This window comes from Odontesthes bonariensis, chromosome 2, assembly GCF_027942865.1.
Source record: "Odontesthes bonariensis isolate fOdoBon6 chromosome 2, fOdoBon6.hap1, whole genome shotgun sequence".
Taxonomy (NCBI): domain Eukaryota; kingdom Metazoa; phylum Chordata; class Actinopteri; order Atheriniformes; family Atherinopsidae; genus Odontesthes; species Odontesthes bonariensis.
In genome coordinates this window covers 43,937,030-43,956,428 of record NC_134507.1, presented here as the reverse complement: position 1 = coordinate 43,956,428, position 19,399 = coordinate 43,937,030, and the positions used below count along the sequence as shown (strand labels likewise).

Genomic DNA, 19,399 nt, shown 5'->3' with positions numbered 1-19,399 from the left:
CAACTTTTTTGGAAAGTGTTGCAACCCTGAAATGGAACAAATGGAAAGATGGTGATGAATTCATAGATTCAGAAATAAAAAGAATAGGGCTGGGCGAGTTGACTCGTTATTATCACGTTAACTCGTTGATTATTTAACACCGATAAATATTTTATTTATGCGCATTAACACAGGTTTTTTTTTTTGTTGTGCATTAAAGGGATAGTTCGACTCTTTTGACATGAAGCTGTATGACATCCCATATTAGCAACATCATTTATGAACATTGACTTACCCCCTGCTGCATCCTGTGAGCAGAGTTCCAGGCGAGTTTTGGCGTTGACGAAGGTAGTCCGGCTAGTTGTCTGGGGATAAAAAAATAAAGCGTTTTGCTTCTCAAAACAATATGCGTTCAGAGTAACACATTTGCATCACAACATCGTTCTCGATGAAAAAGTCAGACCTCACTTCGCTTGGCGCTATTTTTGCCTCCCTTGATATCAATTCGTCCAATGTAAACTGTGCAGACCGAAGAGCAGACCGAGCAGTCCCCTGCTTCCGAGCAGCAAACACCGTAACAGGTGCAGCTGTCGGCAGGTGGCTGGACGCATTGATATCAAGGGAGGCAAAAATAGCACCAAGCGATGCGACGGCTGACTTTTTCCTGGAGAACAATTTTGTGATGCAAATGTATTACTCTTTTGAACGCATATTGTTTTGAGAAGCAAAACGCTTTATTTCTTAAACCCCAGCCAAAACTCGGCTGGAACTCTGCTCACAGGACGCAGCGGGGGGTAAGAAAATGTTCATAAATGATATTGCTAATATGGCATGTCATACAGCTTCATGTCAAAAGAGGCAAACTATCCCTTTAAGACTTTTGTGCCTTTAATGGTTAGGAAAGTTCAGAGACAGGAAGCAGGGGGCAGAGAGAGGGGGAACAACACGCAGCACAGGGCCGTCTGATATGCGCGTCGAACCGGGGCCAGCTGCAGCGAGGACTATAGCCGCTTGTACATGGGGCGCCTGCTCAACCCACTACGACACAGACCACCCCTGTTTTATTATTGTAAAAGTCTGTTGCTCACAGGCTTTTATTTTGTAAAAGTCTGTTGCTCACAGGCTTTTATTTTGTAAAAGTCTGCTGCTGTCTCCTGCGGAACTGGAAAAGAAAGTAATCGGCGGATCCACCAAACACGGAGAAGGGTACGGAACTTTTACTCGGCCATTTTCATTTTAAAGTTCTTCCAGACGGCAGAGTCGACAGAACCAAAGTCATCTGTAAACTCTGCCAAGTTGAATTGTCTTCTCAGCGTAGTAGTTCCAGTCTAAAATATCACTTAAAGGCAAAACACACAACTGATAGCAGCAAGTCATTCAAGGAAACAGACAGTGGAGCGAGGCTTCTACATAAAAACTACAGAAAGATGCTGATGTTAAAAGTGTGTTTGCACAACAAATGTTATGGCACTTTCATTCATATGGCAGCACATTTAAAATAAAACTAAATGCTAAAGGCTATACACTACTTTTGAATTTTGCGTACAAATGCGATTAATTGTGATTAATCAGGGAAATCATGTGATTAATTAGATTAAAACTTTTAATCGTTGCCCAGCCCTAAAAAAGAAGAATCAAAGTAAATGTAAGAATCACAGATTTTCATTTTCAATGCTATCCCAACTTTTTCTGAAAATCTTTTCTGTCACCTGTCCACAGAGCGCCCAGGGCCCACCCCAAGCTCAGGCCTGGCACTTGACAAGAGGTAGGAGAGCCTGTCCATGATGGATGAGGCCACAGACAAGGCAGCTATGTTCTGGTTGATCTTCTTCAATTCGTTGACGATGGCACCGACCACAAGCTTCAGCACATGGTGGGGGAGATGGAAGGTCACCGTTGCCCACTGACAATGATACACAAAAACAGAGAGGAAGTAAACAGAAGTGAGCAGGGTCACTGAAAAAAAAATAAAAAAAAATAATGAAGGGATAGGCGCATACATCCAAGCATACATTTTCTGAATAAAATGGAGGAAATAAGAACTTAAATAAAGGGACAGCATAACACAGTTCCAAGAGGAAATAAACCCAGGGGACAGTCACATGATCACACAATATTGCAGTTTTTCTTACACTGAAATGTTGCCAAGCAAACAGCCATATAAACATTTACTGGAGCTTTGCTTAACTTGGTTTTGTAACTTAACTTAATCACCTCTGAAACACAAGCTTAAGAAGTTTTTAGGTTTGATCACTGAAAAGTTTAAAGGAATTAAAGGAAGCATTAAAAATATTGTCAACGGATTCTTGATATATATTTCACAAAACGGTTATCAAATACAAAAATACACGTCTGCATACAGAGTGCATAATGGAATTCTTCTAAACACATGAAAGGTAGGTAGTTGGTCTCTGTGGGGGCACGAGGGGTCCTCTGTATATCATTCTGTACGGAGTCGTCATCATCATCATCATGATGATGATGATGGGAATGATGGTTATGTGACTGAGAAGATTCAAAACATTTTAACAGCACTAAGAATGCAGCAGCAGCCACGAACAGAACATGAAATGACTGGATATTGACAAGCAAGACTCAAAACCTCAGTTTGATCATTTCATAATATTCTATCTGATGAAAAATATATTGGGGTCGTTGTGTATGGCCAAAACAATTGACCGGAATATCACATTTTTCCATATTCATTTGACCAGAAGAAATTAATTCCTTGCTGTGCTCTCGCTGACCAAATCTAGGTTCCAGTGAACTTTTGGTAAAAAATAAATCTCGACCTCAGAGCAAGACAACAAATGCTTGCTTTAAAATGTGATGACAAAATGCATTTCGTCTTTAACTAAGGCTCGACCGATTATCGGTCCCGCCGATATTTAGCATTTTGGGGATATCAGCATCGGCCATACTGTCCATAAATTTCCACAGATTAGTTTATATAATTTTCACAAACAATTTTGCAGCCGTTTCGTTCTGAACGCGTCTTCTGCTCTCGCCACTTTGAGTTCATGAGCATTGCCACGCCCGTCACAGCATCTGATTTGTTTGGCACACGGAATACAACCAATCCACACGCAAGGCTGCGAATGGTTTCAAGGCAGCCGTGGCGCAAGTGGGGCCACGGTGGTGGCTACTGAACGCTGTGAGCGGTTTCAAGGCGGCTGCGGTGCCAGTGGGGCCACGGTGGTGGCTACTGAACGCTGTGAGCGGTTTCAAGGCGGCTGCGGTGCCAGTGGGGCCACGGTGGTGGCTACTGAACGCTGTGAGCGGTTTCAAGGCGGCTGCGGTGCCAGTGGGGCCATGGTGGTGGCTACTGAACGCTGTGAGCGGTTTCAAGGCGGCTGCGGTGCCAGTGGGGCCATGGTGGTGGCTACTGAACGCTGTGAGCAGTTTCAAGGCGGCTGCGGTGCCAGTGGGGCCACGGTGGTGGCTACTGAACGCTGTGAGCGGTTTCAAGGCGGCTGCGGTGCCAGTGGGGCCACGGTGGTGGCAGTACTACTTGAAGCAGAGAGAACAAACTCCCTTCAAGGTAAGCAGGGGTGGACTGGGACAAAAAATAAATAAATAAATAAAAAAATTTAAAAAATAGGCCCTGGCATTTTGGACTAGACTTGCCCACCACATTGCACAACACAAACAGTGTCAGTTTTTTTTTTTTTTTTTTTTTTTTTTTTGGTGTACTGAATGTGTATCACAAAACTGTGCAAATTTTGAAAAAATAAATACCTTGAGGCATGGAACGGGTTAATGGAAATTAGTGAGAGTGGACACTTAAAATACTTCCAAAACCTTAATTTATTAACACTATAAAATGTAAACTCCACCACTCAATCACAGCAACAATTCTTAGATCAGCATCCATCCCATTGGCTGTACCTATGTTTTTCAAAGAGAAAGAAAAAAAGAAAGAAAACAGACATGAGAAATAGAGACCGACCGATGGCCGATGTGACCTGCTGATTTTTTGGGCCGATTTTTAGGGCCGATATGCTATCGTATTATTCTTAATTGGCATGCAAAAAAACATACTAGTAAGAAGAGGCACAACACTTGTAAACTTCACACGATTTATTGAAAATTTAACAACTGTTGAACAACTATTGTTGAAAAAACAACATATGAATTAAATATAAAATAAATAAATACCAACTATAATAATATAGTTACTATATATTAATGAAAAACATTCATTTTATTTAGATTTTATTATCCATAACATATTTATTTTATTAATTATAAATAACATATGTTCTTAATATACATTATATATTCATGTATATAGGCCTAGTAGAAATATTATGTAGGCTATTATATAAAAATGACTGTAGGGCCTACTCATCGATTCATAACAAGAATTAACAAATGTATGACTTCTTGCAGTCTGTTAGTCTATTAATTATCCATTTTAATGTGTTTAACAGAGTGCAAGAAGACTTCCATGATGTGACAACTTCAGATAGTTACTTCAAAACGGCAGGTTATACAGTTTCACTGTGGAACTTCCATGCCTTAAACGTTCCTATGTTTGCACATACACTTTCCTATGTTTCAACAATATAAAATTCCGTCTCCCAGCATGCTGTGCAGGAAACCGGAAATAGGAACTAGAGAACATCCGTTTGATCGCTCTCAAATTCACAATCAAATCAAGCGATATACATCGCGAAAAACAAATTGACATGGGATGACAATGTTTTAAAACGTTCACTTGTTCTTTGTGCGTGCTCTTTTTGTTAACATTTCACTTAGATTGTCCGTTACTTCAGTTTAGATCGTAACATAGCAGTCCCCAGCAGGGCTCTAAATTAACTTTTTTTCTTTACACTTCTAGCCAAAATGGCTAGTGGATATTAATCTTTCTAGCCAAACACGCACTCACTAATGGGTCGAAGTGGCTAGTAAGTTTTATTTTCTACCAGCCAAACTGAATTTTCACCAGCACTTGGCCGGTTGGCTGGTGTTAATTTAGAGCCAGCGTTGAGGGGGCTTGCATAGTCGGCGCATTCCCAACGCACTCGTAACCAAAACGCTAAGCAACTTTCATTTCTTCTTCAACTCCAATGCAGTTGAAAACAAATGGACATGGGATGACAATGTTATAAAGCATTCACATGTTAGATTAGTGTCCTCTTTTTTGTTATATTTCCACTTAGATTATTGTTACTATAGTTTAGAATGTAAACATTGATGCCTTACCTGTTGACAGTCTTGCTCACGCTTGAAACCTCGCGCTGCGTTCCAAGTAGCTGCCCGCAGATGTGCCTGACTTAAAATCGGCGCGGCCAAATAAGAAAATCGGCCGATGCCGATTGATTAAAAATAGCAAAAATCGGCCGATTAAATCGGCTGGCCAATCGATCGGTCGGTCTCTAATGAGAAACAATGGATCAGATGCTAAGTCTACCATGCCGCCATGTCTCTCCTCAGTCTTGCCAAGTCTCTCCTCTCCCTCCCTGACTTCTTTCTCGTGGACTCTCTCACACTATCATTGACCTTATCCATCTTAATAGAAACTGCCACCTGCCTTTTGGCAAAACCTCATTTAGCCTTGGTCTAGCCAAGGCTACTCTACCCACAAACAATGATAGTCTAATGATGACATTTGCATGCTACATTCTGTAATTGTTGGTGAATAGTGGTTTTAAGGTTCTCGCATTGAAAAGTGTTCAGTTCAGGGTGGAAGACATAGACGTATTAGCCAAACTTAGGCTTATTTTCCCATGCACTCAGTGTAGGCTAGAAAATTCATCATTAGCCGCTAGTGGTAGCATGAAGTTTATGGGTAGCAGCACCTGTGTTTACTATACAAACTAACTTGACCATGGAACATTAGCCAACATAATTTTATTGGGGTTATGTTATTTTATCATATTCATTAAGGGGTAGGTTGGTTTATCCTATCATTACATAGTTTGGGCCTCTGAAAACTGTCCAGTTTACCACAGGTTCTAATACTGCAGCGGCTGCATTGACATGTTCACTGCTCGATTCGCCGTCGCCTCCACTACAACCACCACCACCAGCACCACCATATTTGACATCAGTCACCGGAGCAGATGAAGAGCCTGCTGTTGCCAACATGTCAGTGAGTTTGACACATTTCGCAGCGTCCGCTTGAAGTTCGCGTTTCTTTTTGTCGCGCTTTTTTTTGCATTTCCTATCCATCACTAAGTGAACACCGCTGCACAAAGTTCCACACAGAGAGTGAAGGTGTTTTTCTATTTCATGATTGGCCCAGCCCTTTTTTAGACTGTCAGTGATGATAACCAATGGGCTGCAGTTGCCTGTCGTAAGGGCCGGTTGATCGGAACAGACTCTTGCGCTGCCGATTTTATTTTTCTTCATGCATTATGCAGATATGACGATGACGATATATAATAATAATAATAATAATAATAATAATAATAAATATTATTAATATACATGTCGGATTTGCAGGGCCAAATAGCACGTCGGCCCATCGGGCAAATGCCCGGTACGCCCGATTATCAGTCCATGCCTGAAGGTAAGCATACCTGTATACGAAGCCTTATCCCCTGCAATAAGTCACAAACACACCAACGTTGCAAAAGCACGGCACCACAACATCTTTATTAGTGTATACAACTAGTGAAAATGGTCCATTTGATCTGTGTAACGACGCAAACCTTTAGCTCACGTAAGGATAACCAGAACGACGGCGAATACTTCTCACTGAAACGGTTGTCCATAAAGCAGTCTCAGCATAGTGTACAGTCATTTTTAAACCCCCACATGGAAACGTGAACGTGTCTGTAGTTCTACACGAAAGGTGGACTGAAAGCCATGGTCAATGAAGACCAAATAAAACGTGTTTGTGTTTGTTCCTGAGACTAACCATTTGTTAGTGCAAGCCTGCTAGCTACTTGGTAGCCTGCCGGTGTGAGAGCCTATCTTGTTCCGTAACAACTGGTTACCCAGCACGTTAGAACCAACGGCGATTGGTCGTAATGTCCCTCTTAATTAACTTTAATAGAATTAAGTTTTGGCCAGTCGCTGCGTTTCAAACATCTGGAGTAACATTTTGTTATGGGTAGCCAGACAGGCTGTCACACCACCACCAAGTAGCTAGCAGGCTTGCGCTAACAACCATGGTGTTAGGTGAACAACTTCATGAAGCATGAGGATCGCTTCAAGCTTCTGTCAAAACAAGCCAGAAAGTTTCTTTGCACGCCTCCCTCATCTGTACCCAGCGAATGGGTCTTCAGTGAGATCTCTGCAATTTGCACAAAGAACAGAAAAAGCCTCACTGGACAACACGCAAAGCAACTGTGCTTCCTCCACTACAACATTATCCTGCTAAATTGGCAATATTAGGCTTGAGAATGGGCATTAAAGCATCCTAATGTAGATGGTTCATTGTAAAGTTGTACAGGGATGTTTATTTTACCATTTAAAAATGCTATAAGCAGCTCCCTACACTTGATTTTTAGTTCTCAGTCAGTTCATTTTCTATTACTTCTTAATATAAAAATAGCATATATCCAAGTATTCTCATGGCAGGGAGTGATTTATTTCTTTATTGATAATTATGTATTTATATTATTATTTTATTTCCCGTTTTATTCTAAGTTATGTTTGCCTTTATTTTACAAATGCTGCTGGCAGCTCCCTGCACTTTTCATTTTTACAATTAAAAAGACTTAATGGATATGAAAGTTTGTGTCAGTGTGTGCTATTTCTAATTTATCGTGAATACCGGTAATGTTTCTATTTATCGTTTGCACATATCGGTTATCGGCCTCCCATTTCCATAATTATTGGTATCGGCCCTGAAAAAAACATATCGGCCGGGCCCTATCTTTAACTATCTAGATTTGTTTCATAAGCAAAACCGTGAGGGAGTACACCAAGCAGAACCAGGGGTGTTCCCATCCACACAGGATGTACAGAATGGGAGCTTTTCCCACAGCATCACTTTCAAGTGTCAAAATGCACTTTGGGTCCTCTTATTTATGCTCGTGTGCTGCACTGTCAAAACTGTAGCTGTTAGGTGGTGAGTGAAGACTGAAGGAGACACTGCTCAAGGATGGCCAGATGCAGCTGCTCTCCAGTACTGCGGCAGCTGGCATCCCTGACACCGTTGTTATTAGTGATGAGGAGAGGTGTCTGTGTAGAGCCCAAAGGATACAAAAGAGACCCTTTCACAGCCACTTCACCCTGCTGCTGCCTGGAAAATGATGCACGAGTACTGGCCGACTCATCTCCAGACTTCTACTCGTTCATCATCAACATTCCATTGAGAATATCGTTTCATTTATTCAACCATATATCCAGTCAAAGAAACCCTTTTTCCTATTTGTTTACAGCACATCACACATGTATCAGCTATCAAAGTTGTGAGCGGAGGTCACCAGCACCGCTGCAGCAAAAAGGAGCTGTGCACTGGGACGGCTGCCAGACGCAGCACGAGCTCTGCCCCACAGGGAGCAGCTACTACTGGGGCACATCTGCCGCATCCAAAGCGGATCAAAGCATGCTGCCGCGCCAATACTCGTCCCAGTGATGTAACACTGCATTTCCAGCTGAATGAAACAGAATGGTGTGGAATGGTGTGCGAGTGTACTACCAAGCCGAGTGGCTGCGCTTCCCTATCAGTCAACAGAACACTCACATCAGCTGCAAGTGCTCAGACTTCCAGGACTACAGCGGTGCATTGTGCACACACAGTGGCTCAGGTCAACTTGGGCAGAGCATCAGGGGGCTCATCTGTTGGAGCACAGGAAGCTGGAGTTTGGAAAAGCTGTTGCACAATGGTCAGAATTATTGACACCTCTGAGGTCCAAGTACATAATTTAGAATATCTTCAGAAAAATGTCATGTCTTTTCATCATTTTAAAAAAAAATCTGCCAACAATGACATCCCTTGAAGCAAAAAAATAAAAGAGAGAAACCGTAGAACCTTCCTGCACCTGTGTGCTGGTAGTTTCTGCCACTCTCCCACTTTTGTGTGTTCAGTCTCTGATGCAGTTTTTCCACCAAAACTAAACTCTGAAACTCTCCTTTCTTAAACGCAGGAACACCTATTAAAACCAGCCAATTCAAACCTTTCCCATCGCCAGACGGAGCAATTCTATTACCCTCAGAGCCCTGAGGGTAACTACTTACCAGTACAATATACCAATGCCTCCCAGAGGACAAGCCTGTAATTCCATGTGCTGTGACATAACATTGTATCCTGCAGGGTGTGTGAGACCACAGTTTCTGATAAGTACAACTGAGAAATGTAGACTAGTTTGTTTTTTTTCAACAGAACCACGGACATCAACCCCACACAGCAGGACAAAGAATAGGCTGCTCGCCATTTTGCCGACAGGGATGATGAAATGATTGTTTCATCAAAAAGCGAGATTGAATGATGTCGCTTTTTTTGTCAACAAGTTGCTACTGTCGGTGTCAGAGCCTCTGTGTGACATCTGGTAAATGCGTTTCAGTAAAGTAAAAGTGAGCCATGTCCACTCTTCGACCCCCGACTACACCATCCTCAGTGAGAATGAGCACCTGGGTGTTGTGTTCACATCTGTGCCATGCTGAGCTGGAGCCAATAAACACCCACAACTACTGCAGCCATCTCATGCGAGACAGAACGGCGACTAAACACTTTCACATTGCACTCAAAAGTCAGAAGGTTTTTACCACTGTGAAAAAGATCCCAACAGTTGTGTGAGAGCAGATTTGGGCTCTCTGGGATTCAGCAGGACTTAAAGCTGGCCACTTTAACGGAGTCAATCTTTTACCTCTCGACCTTCCTTTTATGCTCAATGAATGCTTCTGAAGGTATAGTGCTCTTTTTCTTTCTTTGGTCAACTTTTGATGAAGGTTATGTGAACATTGCAAATGAAGTACAGCGGATTGTTTGGAGGAACTGAATTAAACAATCTCGTGCACAGAAGCAACACTAAGGACATGCAGGATAGATCGAGAAACTTGCCAGAGGAAATATTCTGGGCTTTTGCAACAGGAATTTCAATTCCATAACTTAGAGAACACAGGACTAACGTGGAGGTCAGACGGTATCATTTGCACATGAAATGAGGTCCGATTTTGGCTCTCAAGCCAACTAACCCTGGCAGACAAAAATACCGGCAATTTAAGAAGCTGGGTAGTAAAGACAGTGATTTGTAACGGAAGTAACTACTGTGGCTGACACTGCCAAAAGGCAGAGCCAGGAAATCCCCTCAAATCTCCAACATTCAAAATCCCAAATGCAAATGCACAACCAATCATTTCTCCTAGAAAAAGGAAAAATAGAATGGATACTGGTACATTTACAGTGAGATAATCTCCATCTTCAGAAGAGATGCGTCAGCCAAATGGAATGCTTCTGGAGCTTAAAACAAAAACCAACTACTCTCAAATTTGGAATTAATAATCATTATATCATTTACATCAAAAGTACAAGATTAAAAAAAATGTATACATTTTTCTTTCCAGTGAGTGGTGTGTCAAATTTGCATCAAATCATGTCAGTAGGTTAATATTCATCTGCACACACTGCACATCTTTTAATGTCTGTAAAATGATTCAACATTATGAGACAACTAAAAACTTTCGCCTAGCATTTTAGCACGTAAATGACAGAAAATTTAAACATTTGAAACGATGAAACATTTCTAATAAAAAAAACTCTACTTTGGCCCATTTAATATAAATAGAATTTAGTTCAATCTGACAGAATCTTTCTAACATACCTTAAGATTACACCTGCATTACATTAATTTAATAATATGCGAATCCCAAATCTATCCGATCTACTTGTGTTTTAATGTGTCAGTGACATTGATCAGCTTTTCCATTTACGCATTCACTTTGTCAGCATTCTTTTTTCAGCTTTCCATCGTGCTTTGGCTGCAGCAGCGGTGTTGTTGTGTGGGATCATCTAATCAGGGATGCACCGATCCGCTTTTTTTTTTTTACACCTCTGATACCGATATCTGAGGTTTAGTATCGGCCGACACCGATCCGATACAGAAAAACAGCACGGAATGGTAGCAAAGTGTAAGTTTCATTGTGTGGAAAAGTCTAGGATCATTCTTTTGTGCCAGGCAACATCAGACTTGACTTAAACATTTCATTTCTATTTTTTTTTAAACAAATAAACAGATATAAATGTAATGAATTACTTATTTATTTAATAATTGTGCACCAGTAAAACAATCTTAACCATAAAAATATAACAAGTGGAACTGGTTCAGTCAATTAGGGATTCAAAATCCAATGTAAAACAAAATATTAAATAATAAAGGAGCTGAAATAAAACACCAGCTTCACTAGCTTGGTTGGTAGACTTTCAAAATAAATACCAATCAGCTCTTTATATAGTTTAGTGCAAATGAGAATTAAACATCCGTTACAAAAAGCATCTGAACAAAACAATAGCTTCTCTAGCTTGGTAAAAACTAAAAACTAAAGAAAAAAGAGGTAGTCCCAATTTAACAAGTTTTATCACCACTAGAGGGAGCAGAAGGCCCTTGAATGAATACCAATGCTGGACAGGACAAGGGGGAATTCGTTGTTTTTTGTGTAAATAAAAATAAAATAATCGGTCGATATGGAACGGTCCATTGTCACCGATACCCAATCTCGAATTTCTTCGATATCGATATCCGATCCAAATCTCGTATCGTGCATCCCTACATCTAATGCCAACTCCACCCATTTTACATGAGCTTGAATATTCAGAGTCAGAAACTGTTGATTTTCTGAGTTGATAACTAGCATCTTAGTTCCACTTAGCAAGGTCAGCAACATCACCATAAGGCACCCTGGATATGTTAAACCTGCTTCGTAGAACAGGCCTGGTGCATAACGAGCCTTTCAAACCCACTGAATTCAATATCATGACTTTTGCATGGCAATATTGTGTATCATCATGCTAAATGAGCGGCTAAATAGGCTGTGGCATGCTAAAGTTGACTTTAATGTATTAAGGGAGCATTTGTACAGATGCCTTCATGGTGAAGTTTTCATTGAGAGTTTAGTGGAATCTAGAATCCCACCAACATCAACATGGTCAGTGAACCTAATGGTCCGACCTTTACCCTCCACAGCATGGTCAGGATCAACTGCTGTCATAATTGGACTCATTTGTACTTCCTCGTAATGGAGTTGCAGCTGAGCCTGAGCACAAGATTTCAAGTCAGCTTTCGCCACACACAGTGGCTTTTCAAACAGTGGCCGCGAAATACACGCACTACAGTATTCTCATTAAGTCAGAAGTTTTTCTGCTTTTGGTGTTCCTACAGAAATTACAGAGAGGATGTAATTGTATCAGTATGTCAAATAGCAAGTCAGTATTGTGGAATCAGTTGAGTAGTTGCTAGTGCAGGGCAACTTATTCATTCATGCAAGTATTTTTGTCTTAAATACACAAAATCAGACAATACTGCCCTCAGTTTATTTGTCCCCACTCATGGAACAGCCTGCCTTTCCCTAGATCTGTCAGACCTGTCTAACTTGCTTACAACTTCTCCTCATTGCTGCCAACTTTCGAGTCCGTTTCTTCTTCCCTCTCTTTTCTTTTTCACACAAGCCAAGGTTTCACTGAAAGTGGATGCCAGAACAGGGAAAAGCCTCACTTCTCCCTGCCCAGCAGAGCAGCAGCCTGGCTGGCAGCCACACTTGTGAAGCCACATTCTCAGTCATTTCACATGTAATAAATCTAAATTAAAAAAACGCAGATGTTGTCAAAGGTGATTTTACTAAATGATATTGAATTTGTAAGATCAGTGACAAAACATTACCTTTCCATTACACAAATAATACTAAAAGCAAAATCTACCAATGGCTGTCGCTCAAGGTCAAGTTTAATTGATGAACCAGTTTCCCCAGACATAGTCCTCTCACATGATTTACACACACACACACACACACACACACACACACATCTTTGAGTGGGATATAACAAAGTTGTTGTTTTTTTTTGGGGGGGGGGGGTTCCAATAGCTGCCAGACTCACCTTGGCCACTTTGTGATTGGCTGCAGTCTCATGTGAGGTATTCTTCAAGCCTTCCTTGAGCTGGGTGATAAAAGGTTCGTAGCCCTCTGTGTTGGACACGTCAATCTTTTCCTGACAGGCTAAGAGCATCTGCTGCGCCTGAATACAAAGAGACATTCACACATTTCCATGTTGAGTTTCACACTGCAGATACAAAGAAAGCAGGTTTGGGGATGCAGTCCGTTTATCCTGAACCTAAAACAGTCACTGTCGTCTTTTTGAGAGAGTTCAAAAGGATGGGATGCGATTAAAGACTCCTAAATGTTCAAGCAAGACGACCTAAAATTTTTTATTAACTCATGGATACTTAAATCCCTTTATGTGTGAAAAGGCCACTTCAGTCATCAGCCTTTAGATTAAACAACTAGCACAGCCAGAGAACCTGTAAGCGTTTAGAATTAGTTGCTTTACTGGTTAATTCTTTAGTTAAACCCTGACTGCTACGGGTAGAGGACATTAAAGCAACAGAGTAGTTGAATGGCATGTTAAAACAATCCTGAAGAACAACAAGTTGACTCGGGTGTGGCCAAATCACTGTAAAAAGCAGACATCCTTTTAACAGTCTATTTTAACAACATCGGAATGCTGCTTTAAAAAAATACTGTAAGAGTTCAGATGAAAGGTTCGTCCCACTAAATCCTTACAAGTTTGATCATTAATTATTCATAATACACAAGGGTTCAATTGCTTGTAATTAGATTCAGAATTAACATATTACTTATGACTGTTAAATTGTCCAATCACATCTAAGTCTCTGAAAAAAAGCTTCCTGTGTATTAGGAAACTGGAGTTACTGAGTCAATCCTCAAAGGTGGATTAGTTCCCCCTCAGACTACATATGAAAAACTTCCCATTATGCAAATCTTTCGTTACAGCATTCTAACTGGAATATGTTCTGAAAACCAGCAAAACTTCTAAAAATTGTGAAGAGTGTAAATATTTTCTAAATTTATTCAATAATCAAATTTCCTCGCTCCTACTTTAATTGTTGGAATTAAACAGTTTTTGATATATTTACTATAGTTCTTCAAACTAGTTCCCAAAGAAATAAAAAAAAAAACTTGAATGAGTGGGTGAGTTCAAACTTTACATTATGGATGTAGTAAACAGTGACTGTGCAGTGAACCCTCTGGGGTCTGAGCCGTAATCATGTCATGACATCTGATCATAGACCGCATAAGTCTGAAAAATTATCTTTATGTTTTAGGATACTGAAATGTTGTATTTACACAATTTGAACAACCACATTTGAAAGCTTCTGTGCGCACACACACCGTTAGAAATACAACCCAAACACCAAGAACCTCATTACAGAGACTGCTATAACAATGATATATCCAGCTGATCCCAGTGTTGGGATGCAGAACAGATTTATTGCTGTATTGCTGTGGAAGACAGTCCTTCATCTATCCTCTTATTCTGTACAGTGGCTCTGCATCGTAAGAATGGTTGGTAGTACTCTACAGGTGCTGAAGCTGCCACTGTTGGACTGTTCTCTTTTCACCAACAACTTGAAACTGTGCTCAACGTACTCTATGAACAAGTTGATCAGATGCTTGGTAAAACTAAGATGAAGCTGAACCTGCCCGACACGAGCTCTGAATAGATCAATTCAAATAAACACATTTCAAATCTATTTTTGCTCTCGCCTCCAGGATTGTTGCACAATCTTTTATCGGTTATGATTTAGGTCCCATCTCTGTCACGTTTAAATAAAATACTAAAGAAAATGACTTTACTCTCACATTAAAAAAGTGTGTTGAGACATGCTTGAGTATGAGAAAAGCTACTGTGATTCTAAAGTAATCCCAGGAGGGCATTGACATGAAAAAATACTCAGTGCAAACCCATCTATCTGGAACATACAGAACTGATGTCAAGTATCCGGTGACACCATCTATACGATGCTTCCTGGAGTCTGCCAACATAAAAGCGTGCCGTTCACTCTCACCTCAGTGACTGGTAGCTCCAGCTGAACCATATCCTCTGGTTTGGCCACTGGAGGCTGGAGAGCTGTGTCCAGGAGTAGAATGCCATTCAGGTCCTTTCTGCATCCCACAGCATAGTCATCCACAAAAATTACCTTGTCCACTGCAGGAAAGTACTGACATCTGACACGACCACCAGGTTTGGCTAGGACAGGATGAGAGGACAAACAGCACAGTGAGAGAGAGAAAAGTCCTGTCTTTTCATGCATTGCAAAAAGTAGCTTTGTGTGGGGTGTGTGCACGCATTTATACTCTGACAACAACTGAAGCAGCTCAGACAAATTAAAAAAAAAAGAAGTTTGAAATGTGCACAACTGTGTTGCTTCATAAAAACACTCAACAGTGTGTGTCATCTCCACTGAACGTTCCATTGGAATTCTGTACCATACCACTGCAAGCTCTTTACTTTGGAAGATTCAATCCTAACTTAAGCACCCATGAATATCAATCCTCCTTATCATTCTGTATCTATCCACAAATGCAATGACTTTTTTTCTAAATATCTTTCCAACAACACTGGCCTGTAACAGATGCCAAACAAAAATGAGCAGGTCACATGTCTGAGCCCACATCACATGTGGTCTGCAGGTAGAACAAGGACTGCAACCTCTGTCACAGCTCCACACTCCCCATCAACAAAGCAAGTATGTAAGCAACTGGCCAACATTTAAATCCATCCCTCAGCTCAGTTAGTGAGACATGTACGTGTTGTAAGCGCTTGTTCAAACTTAAATATTAGGATTTCTAAGATGATGACTTGGAATGTCTTTATTTTATAGCTTAACATGTGTTATACAGAGCTTTGCCAAAATAAAGTTGTGCTCGTCTTCATTCATGATCATCATATTCAAAATGTACTTCCAGTATCAAAAAGAGTTTGCACATTTTTTTCATTGTAGGGGTTAGTCAGTCTTCCCTCAGGTAACCATCTGGGTAAGATTACAGAAAGGGAGATATCAGAGGTCCGGCTGGCCCTTTGCGCCACCAAGCCTCAGCATCAGTAGCAAACGTTATCTCATTTACAAAACCCTCTGTCACTGTAGACAATTTGGTAACAATGAGAGCTTTAAAGGTGATCAAACTTCAGCTCTGGAAAAAAAAAAAACACTTAATCTGACCTTTCAAAAGTGTTGTTCTTAGTAAAGGGAAATCGGATATTCACGGAACTGAAATCCTCCGTTGTTGAAAATCTGAATCTACTAGAAAAAGCTATTTGCTCAGTGTTCGTAGTGATAAATAAAGTTCTTGCACCCACACCGTCACAAAAACAAAAACCAGACGTGTCAGAAAAACTCAAGCAGCTAAAAAAAAATCCATATTCTGGGCTTGAGCTCAAAGCGCTACAAAAGCAAAATAAAACAAGACTTCTGGATTTCATGACAATTATTAAACACATAAGTTCTCAGTCACTCTCAGATCTTTTCTTAGTAGCCTTTATAGTCGCTCTGCATCGTAAGAATGGTTGGTAGTACTCTACAGGTGCTGAAGCAGCCACTGTTGGACTGTTCTCTTTACACCAACAACTTGAGGTAGATGGTCACGTCACCCTCCCCGAGTCTGGTTCTGCTGGACCAGACTTTCAAATGAATCATTAGCCTTTTCTCCATGTTAATATCGGACTGTAAATGTCATGGCTGAATATTGAAAATTTGTCCTGGTTTGACCCGAGTTGACTGAATTATTCAAATGTTGTCGTTGATGTAGTAGTCTCTGTAGTTCATCCAATATGAATACAGCGTGTGCACATTAGAATGTATAATATGTGTATATTGTTGGGTCCTATGTGCTGATTGAGCCACTGCACATCTTGAATAGCACAGTCTCCAAACATTTTTTTTATTCTGAGTAGATAAAAATGAAGAATTTTATTCCTTTATAAATAACGCCGCTTACGTGGCTTTCAAGGTGGCTGTTTATGCTTGCCTTTTTTCAAAGAGATCATCCGTATTCTTTGAAAAGGCTGCAACATTTGAAAGGAAAAAAAACATATTCTTCTACAGTCAAATGAAAAGTGTGTAACTACACACAGGTTCTACTGTTAACAGGCAGATCACAGCTAGGAAGAAGACCGACTCTGGAGGGAGCCACAGTCTTATTCACCTTCCAAGAATCACAGATATCTTAGAAGTTGTTCATTTAGAAATGTCCCATAAAAGCTCCACTACAGGCTGACATCTATCAGAAGATTGGCGTAATGTTATGCAAATAGTAACACAATTTCCAACAGACCGCCCAAACCAAGCAAGATCCAACATTTGTCTCTCATAATTGTACGAAAAGCACTCATATGCATGTAGTGATGTGTAACCGAAAGTGAAGACAACCAGTGCCGGCAGTCAGTGAGGAGAAGAGCTTCTCAACTCATTTTTAACTCCGGCAGAAAATATGCACCCAACGTTCCGTTGATATTAGCCGACAAAATATTACGATTTAATAAGTCAGAGCGTAGAATTAACCAAGTTAAAAACAACAAGCAAATACACATCCATTCTGTTACACTAACATTTAACATTGTGTACGTTTACGATCAGCATCACGACAACGCTTTCAGAGACTGTCATAGCACCCGGTGAGCTGTAAAGTTATGCGGCTGATGAGATGCTAACTAGCTTAGTGGCTATCACAACATTCCACAGTTTTACACCCACATGCATTTTGACAGCTGACAGTTTAAATGTACTAGTTATTGTTCTGCTGTAGGTGTCCAATATATGACTTACACCACTAACGGCATGTCACATGTGACCGCCAAAGTATGAGAAATTGACACAGAGGTTAACCGGCTAACTAGCGTTGTGCTAAGTGCACTGACTGCTTGCTGACATGCAAGGATGTCATTTTCATTCTGTGGTCAACAGTGACAAACACTCATATCGATGAGAAACTAGCGTTTGGCCACAGACGCACCAACTTGCGAAGATGGTGACTGTATTTTCAAAACAGACTGAGCAGGCTAAACACAATCTGTACGTCAAATAACCTAACTAGGCCCCTATGAGAAGCTAACGACAGCTAGCTGATGTTACAACTCAGCCTGAGCCATGCCTAGTGTCTGTTGACAATATGTAGTTGGTTTGTCCAAACTGAAACCGTTGTTGTCAGGGCATGACAGGGGACTCTGGTATTTACCGTGCAACGCTGAAGCCTGAAGAATGGCCCCCGAAGTGCCGTCAATCACTTTGATGCTGCCGCGACTGGTAACCGCTAAGATAGCGTTGAGGGCCGGGTGGTACGAAAGGCTTCGCAGGCCCTCCTCATCGCAACGCAGGCAACCGTCTCTCAACACAATCCAGTCTGAGGAGGTGGACGAGCCGGAGCCCGGCGAGGCCGCGGCCGCCATCTTTTTACTTATATTTTCCCTTCCCTTCCCTTCTGGGTTTGTATGGATCAGATGATACACGTAATACTAAGAAATCTACAGTACTAATTCCGAACTATCACTCCCCTGCCACTGCTGACTTCTTCTGCGGCTTCTTCTCCTCCGCCCGTAACCGCAGCAGTGGCTATTCACCATCAGCGCTGAGGCACTCCAGGTTGTGCTCTCTATCTGTTACACCATAGGTGCACGGAGCTAGCGTATCTCCACCACGTCTCGCGATAGCAGTAAGAGTAAACGAGAACAACTGGTGGACAAAATAATGGGAACATCAGAGTAATCGATTTCCAACAAATGGCCGAATATTAAAAGTTATCGTGGTATTGTGACAGTGTGTAGCAAGTGTATAGTAAACTACTAACTCACGTGTTAACTTACAGTTGTATTAAGTCAGGAGATAAGTAAACCTGAGTATTTACGGACTAAAAATGTTTTAATAATTAGGCTAATTTCTGTTAGCACCCATTATTTTACTCGTTTTTTGTCATCTTTTTAAAGATATATTCCTAAATATGAACCAAATGAATATAATCAGCAACATCAAATGACATTACGGTGGAGGAACCCGGCAATTTGTTTTACAGCAACTCAGCCTCGCTCGTTTTATCAGCAACAGATGAACGTACAGGATGTACAGTTACAGTCCAAGGGGTGGGTGGGGGGCAGACACACCGATGAGACACAAATGAATCATGGTTGTTTTGTGTTGATTTTTAAAAGAGAGCTTTAAAGCTTACAGTATGTGGCAATTGTGCCAGAAAATCAACCATCTCTAAATATTCGTTTTCTTTAAGTCTCAGAGATCTCTTCCACAGTCATCACCCTAGAGGCATGGCTGTTATTTACAGAGGCCAAAAATACTGTAAAGTAGTGTGTTGTCAATATTTAGAAGAAACATTCTTGGCCAGTCAAGTCTCATATCAAATTGTGAAATAGTCTTTTATTTAATCTATAGAATTGTGGCCATATTTTTTTGTGCTTGTGAAAATAATTTCATAGAGTAACATGACATAGTTGCATTTTGACAGC

At 40.9% G+C, this 19,399-nt stretch overlaps 1 protein-coding gene across 1 annotated transcript in view; it reads right to left on the bottom strand.

The window, feature by feature from the left end:
* Positions 1-18,556, bottom strand: part of birc6 (baculoviral IAP repeat containing 6) — a 120,454-nt gene extending 101,898 nt beyond the window's left edge. Inside the window, exons 1-4 of the mRNA XM_075473107.1 lie at positions 18,124-18,556; positions 14,958-15,139; positions 12,968-13,105; positions 1,689-1,882 (exon numbers count right to left, since the gene is read on the bottom strand). Of these exons, the coding sequence (XP_075329222.1) occupies positions 1,689-1,882; positions 12,968-13,105; positions 14,958-15,139; positions 18,124-18,334 (725 nt within the window). The 5' untranslated portion in view covers positions 18,335-18,556. The remainder of the gene's footprint in view (positions 1-1,688; positions 1,883-12,967; positions 13,106-14,957; positions 15,140-18,123) is intronic.
* Between the last annotated feature and the right edge of the window lie 843 nt (positions 18,557-19,399).